General features: G+C 38.3%; 1 protein-coding gene across 7 annotated transcripts in view; it reads right to left on the bottom strand.

The window, feature by feature from the left end:
• Nucleotides 1-6,349, bottom strand: part of LOC107754164 (amyloid beta A4 precursor protein-binding family B member 2) — a 58,060-nt gene that overhangs the window by 20,290 nt on the left and 31,421 nt on the right. For all 7 annotated transcript variants that reach the window (XM_016570523.1, XM_016570525.1, XM_016570526.1 and 4 more), the window contains exons 6-7: nucleotides 1,772-1,989; nucleotides 1,471-1,662 (exon numbers count right to left, since the gene is read on the bottom strand). In XM_016570523.1, the coding sequence (XP_016426009.1) occupies nucleotides 1,471-1,662; nucleotides 1,772-1,989 (410 nt within the window). The remainder of the gene's footprint in view (nucleotides 1-1,470; nucleotides 1,663-1,771; nucleotides 1,990-6,349) is intronic.

The following is a 6,349-nucleotide window of genomic DNA, read 5'->3' as shown; positions in this document are numbered from 1 at the left end:
ATATTTGTTTAATGGCATCTTTTTTTATGACTGAAGAAGGACAGTATCACTGATACCAATACTACTGATGTCTCTATAAAGAGTTTTTTTCCCCAATATTTAACCATTGATTGACTATAGTCATTCAACATTACAGTATAATTGAGAGCTATCAATTTTAACATTTATTAGACTTGAAAAAATAACTTCAAGAGCTTCAAGAGATTGAAGAGCACGCGCTGCGAGCACAGTACCGTTTGACTCGCGCCTGTCGCTGAAGTGAAGTGGAGCGCGTGTCTGAAACATCTCCAGTTTGATGTAGTCGTAAAGAAGTTCTGGAGCTGAATAAATGCACTTCTTGTCAAGAAAAAAAAGAGACTCAACCCTGGCTCCGCCCCTGCGTTAATTGCATTAAATCTTTTTAATGCATTAAATGAAAAAATTAATCGCATGCGTTAACGTGCTAATTTTGACAGCACTAATATAAATAAATATTAACATGGAAAGCAGTTATTTTAAATGTAATAACACTGTTTTGTATTATAATACTGTTTTTCTGTATTTCTGGTCAAATAAATGCAGCCTTAGTGAGCACTTCTTTCAGATTTTTTTTATTTTTATCTATTGACCCCCAAATGTTTGAATGGTATTTTCACAATATTCCAATTAAATTTGCTAGAAATTCACCAACAAAACTGTTTATATTTTACAAGACAGTGACAAAAAAGTATTGCTCAACTGATTTTCTTTTTTTTTGTGGACGCAAACCAAGCACAAAAAAATAAGTCATGTTAACCTAGTAAGATTTGATTTTGATTTAAGAAGTCAACTGAAAAGAACAGACAAAACAAAATCTGGCAAGATGCATGTCTTCTTATGTTCAGTTATTCAGTAGCACATTGCCATTTCGAAACAAACAAAACCATGTGAGGTTCTGTCAACCTTGCTTCATTTTATGCTGCAGCAAAAAGCATAGACTCAAAGGGCCAAAAAGAGATTCAAGCCCACTATTAAGGACAGGAGTAATTTAAATAAAAATGAACCAGACTGTTAAGATACATTGATATGCATGTTTGTTCAGTTTCATTTATCTAAATAAGTCCTTTCATACATCTGAAAAAAAACAGTTGATCAAATAATAAGGGCTGATAAAATTCACCATTCACCAGCCACTGTGTCTGGTGGGCGAGAACATTAATTTCTCATCCTGGTTGCACGGTAAATACAGTCATAGCAACCTGTAACTATATTAAGCATTTACCCAGCTCCATTTAATCCATGGCAACTGAAGTACTGTCACATCTGTAATGGCATTTCCCTCAATTTTCTTTTTCTTTCATGAACAGTTTGTGAAGTTTGTGTCTTATCCATTTATTCTCCACAACCAAATTGTACTCATTGTGAAAGCTAAACGCCCAGACAATGGAAGGATATGGCCATAAAGTATTGTCCATACTGTAAAATGGGAGGGAGATTGATGAAAAGACTTACAAAGTAGCAGCTGTTGACAAATCCACAGGAAGGAACATTGCCGTCAGAGGATGAGGAAGAGTTTGAGGACAGGATAGGGGTAGGGTCCAGACATGAAGAAGACGGGACGGGGGCGGGGTCACACGAGCTGTCAGAAGTGGTGCTGCCTGAACGACTCGAAGCTCCGAAAAATATGTCAGCATGAGACATCGACTAAAGGACAACAAAGAGGTACAGAGAAAATGATTGGTCAATGTGGATAAATCAACTGTTGATTTGTTTTATGTCCAGTTTACGTAACAACATGGTTTCAAAGGGTTACCTCGTGATCTGGAGTGGGCGAGGGAGACAGGGAGCCCAGGGAGTGTTTGCGGCTGGCATGGCTGGGTCCAGTTGGCACCGGATGGCATGGGGCGGGTCTCTCCCACTGTGTGGTGCCCGTTGGAATGTGCCAGTAATAAATACCAGCCATGTCTGTCATCATCTTCCATCCTGGAGGCAAATCAGGGTCTGTCTGAAATGACTGCTCCCCCCAGATATCTGTAAACACAAATACACAAGGTCAGGGGTGGTCCACACACCCGTCAACCAAGATATCCAAGACTCCTATGAGTAAGTGTTATGACCGAAACCTTGTATCATGGCATGAGTAATTTTAAAACATGGTATGTTTCAGCATACAAGAGTTAGTTCTGGTATTCTAACCTGAATGCGAACAGTGTTCCAAGAGTGTTGATATATAGTATAACAACATTAGGATATTATACTGTTTGTATTCATTTGCATGTCTGTGTTCTTGGTAGAGAGGTGTTGCAATATACCGGTATTGACGATAACCAAGAGATATTAAAAAAATTAAATATTAATATCCTGTTAATACTGGACATACAATAATATCGTAAATAGTATAGTGTCAGTGCCATTTGGTTGACACTCCAACACAGTAAGTGGCGGTATTGCACCTTAAAGGGATAGTTCACCCAAAAATTAAAATTCTGTCATCAATTACTCACCCTCATATTGTTCCAAACCTGTAAGACCTTCGTTCATCTTCAACACAAATTAAGATATTTTTGATATCTTCTAGGGTCAGAAAGCTCTTGGATTTCTTTAAAAATATCTTAATTTGTGTTCCGAAGATGAAGGAAGGTCTTACTAGTTTGGAACGACATGAGGGTGAGTAATTAAAGACAGAATTTTCATTTTTGGGTGAACTATCCCTGTAATGCTGGTTACCACCTATCAGAAGATGGATGAAGTGTGTAGCTACTACTGCTGCACAAAATCATGTTGGTGAAGATGACAGGCAAAATTGACAAAAATTGCTTGCAATTGTGGGAGTTCCATTGGATCCTGGATGTTAGCCACCCCAGTATTTAGAAAGGGGGCGAACAACAGTAAGTACTTTTTGTACGCTTCTGCACACAGTCATAGTTATTTAAACTCACTGCTTCCTTACACTCATATTTTAAATGTGATTTATTTGCTGGGAGAAAAAAACACAAAATAAAGATTAATTGGACTGATAGCTTTTTTCAATCAAAATTTCTATACACAATATAGATAATATCATTATTGTGAATTCTTTTGGCCACAATAATCATGTAGTAAAATCTGATATTGTGACAGCCCTAGTTCACGGCATTCCAGACCAGAGTATGTGAGCGCTAGTGACTGAACATGTGGTAATGGGCAATCAAAGTAATTAAATACTTTATAAATAAATAAATAAGTTTTTTCCTAATATTTGAAATTGCCCAGCCAGTCTCCCAATATATGGATGTTTCAAGCAGCAACCAAATAATTAAAACTGCTGAAGTCTAGATAAGGAGTCACTATGGGATATGAGTGCCCTGTAATACATTGTTGCTACCATGAATAGTTTTTTTTAATCTGTCTCTCTCACATGAACTTGCTACTGTTCTGTCTGTCCTCACTCAGCAGCTAGGAATGTTTGTTTCATGTTTCAGATGCTAGTAAGAGCATTATTCATACAATGCAATCTGGATGAGGAAAACCACACACATATACACAGTAAACCACTGCAGTCTGTTACTCACACATATGCTGAACAGATTCAAGCCAGGAAATACGTCCTCACCAAAACCATGAAGCCGCGACATTCAGTGTGTGTGTGTGTGTGTTTAAAACAACTCTACAGAGATTCTCAAAGGACTTTGTGTCAATCTACACGACACTTCCAGAAAATGAATATAGTTGTCTGCTGACTTTACAAATGGTGCCAATGTTAAATGGATAGTTAATCAAAAGTATTATAAAAGAAAAGGAATATAGTAAAAAAAAAAAAAAAAAATAACACTGTGTAATAACCAGCTAGGAAACAAGTGATAAAATCTCTTTCATATTCTAAGCTGATGCACTGTTGATTTTTAGGCTTTCCTGCTGATTCCCTTTATATCCCCGACTGCACAGTATGCAAAATCAGTATGTCAAATGAGACAGATGACCGAATACTCATGATACAGCTGTGTATTGCATCTGCTAAGATCCTTAACTATACAGAAACTGGACACTTTGTATCCCATTAGGTCACAGCAACTATTCAATTCAAAAAGGTCATAAAAACAATGCAGGAAAGTGTAAGTGTACATGCTATAGGTACTAAGAAAGGTGTTCCCTATGGTGTTCTTAAACAACACCATGATAATTGTAATATCGTAATTTGTTGACTTGTTGAAGGTCACACAGGTCAAAGGACAATGTCAACATGGTGGATGTACTGAGAATCACTCTGGGTTGCTCCACCCATAATGAAATCTCATTAGTCTAAAATCCCGCTCCACATAGCACAAATGTTGGCTGTGAATTCACTTTAATTGTCAATATAAAAGTAACTTGTGCCTGGAAACTTGTCTGGATAATACACGGTAATCTGTCAATCGAAAGGATTTGAGTAAAAAGAAAACATTCAAATTCTGATATTTTATCAGAAAAGATGCGGTCAGATTTACTTCTGTTCATCAAATTTTTGCAAGCGAAATCAGCTCATTTCAGTAGGAATCCACATGCAGATTTTGACCAACAGACAGCTGCTTGGTTTGAAAGTGACTTTTGTGTGAGCTGTGTTTCATACATAACTACATTATTGACAACAATCATCAACAATCAACAATTTACACGGTATATGAATCCAATAAAAATGTGTAAAATTAAATAATTTCTATAAAATCACCAAATAATATGAGCAGGTAACAAGTGTTGTTTTAGTATCTCTGAGATACTGTTGTACTTTTTATCAATATTTAAATGATTTTCCCCTATTTCCGTTTTAGTAATTTGTGAGTTTTGTCATTTTTATTTTTTTAAACACCTTTATAGTTTTTATACATTTTTCTTTCAGTTGTAGTTAGTTATTTTAGTAGCCAAGATCAAGTTCAACTAAATGAACCTTGGCAACTAGCTAAAATAAAATAAGTAGCTAGTTTAGGTTTTTTTTTTAATTTCATTTTATTTCAGTTAAATTTTTTTTTTCTTTAAATTAACAAAAATGTTTTTATGAATTTAGTTTTAGTTAACTATAATAACCCTGTAAATAACATGTTGAGGAAGAAAGCATGAGTCGAGTAGCCTCACTGTCGCTTTAAGGCATGACTCACTTCAATGAGACTTAATAATTAGCCAACAGAACTGACTGAGTGAAACAGCTATTAGCCAGCACTAGTCATGTACAGCAGATCTAATCTCCCAGTATGCAAAGTGAACACAAGTTCGTATTAGAGACGTCTCCTGCACCCAAGTTCTCTTTCAGTAAGACGATGAGGCACTGCAGTACAGGAACTGTAGTGTTCTTTAATACTGGGTATCATGCTGAGGTGCATTATGGGACTTGTAGTCCCTAATATATAAGTGGGTCACCACAGCTGCCTGAAAACCTCATTACAGTTCAATGAAACCCTTATACAGATTCAAATACAAAGAAATAGAGACAACAATCAGGTTGATGTTTAATAATGGTCTGGATTTTTCAGCTATTTTTTTCCAGGTAGACTGCATGCTAGCATATAATAACTATCCTCAGCCTAGATCTAAACATTCGACCCACTTTCGATAACGTCTCTCTCTTTCTGCAGTCTATAAAGCATGTGGCGAGCAGAGGGGGAGGGGAGGACAGCTGTAAAATTCACGCACACACGCGGACCGAAGTGCCATGAACATATGCACAAACTTTAGTATTCAGCACACAGCTCGTGACACCCTTCACTGCATCCTCCCTCCTTCCTTATCTCTCTTCTCCGCCTGCATTTATGAGCATGCACATGCAACGGAGACGCGTAGCTACATGCGCAGCACTGACTCACAGCCACACAGACACACCAAAGCGCAGTACCTACCCTCGTAATTCACTATAACAATGGCCAACATGTAGTCTTTACCCAGCATCATGACTGAGCAGCCGCAAGCAGAGAGAATGACATGAGAAGAGAGAGGAAAGCAGAGGCAGAGCGGGCGAGGGACAGAGGGGGCGAGTGACTGATGGAGAAAGGGAGAGGGAGAGACGGGGTGGGTGAGCATGCGAGAGCAACAGACTCTGTTTATTTGCTGTTTATTTTTTGTCCAAATCTTGCAGGAAGAGAGATATCAGCTTCCTGTCCATCCAGGGCACCCGATTGGTCACACGGCCGTGCAAAGCCACCTCCCTTGCCGAACGCTCGGTCACTCCGGCAACCCTGAGATCATTTTTCCTGCAGTGTCTTGCACGTGGTCACGTGACCTTGGTATGACAAGATACAAAAAATGGTGGGAGAGGGATGGATGTGCAAGAGTTAGTGTGCTGTGGTGATGCCAGCTAACATCTGGGTGTAAAACCAGTTTGCAGCTGTCCATTACCCACCATGCTGGCCGAACGGACCTGCCACACACCTGTGAGGTTTTCCTGTCT

This window comes from Sinocyclocheilus rhinocerous, unplaced genomic scaffold (genome assembly GCF_001515625.1).
Source record: "Sinocyclocheilus rhinocerous isolate Xijiao unplaced genomic scaffold, SAMN03320098_v1.1 scaffold681, whole genome shotgun sequence".
NCBI classification, from domain to species: Eukaryota; Metazoa; Chordata; class Actinopteri; order Cypriniformes; family Cyprinidae; genus Sinocyclocheilus; species Sinocyclocheilus rhinocerous.
The sequence above is the reverse complement of the archived record's forward strand: the minus strand, read 5'-3'. Positions and strand labels throughout refer to the sequence as shown.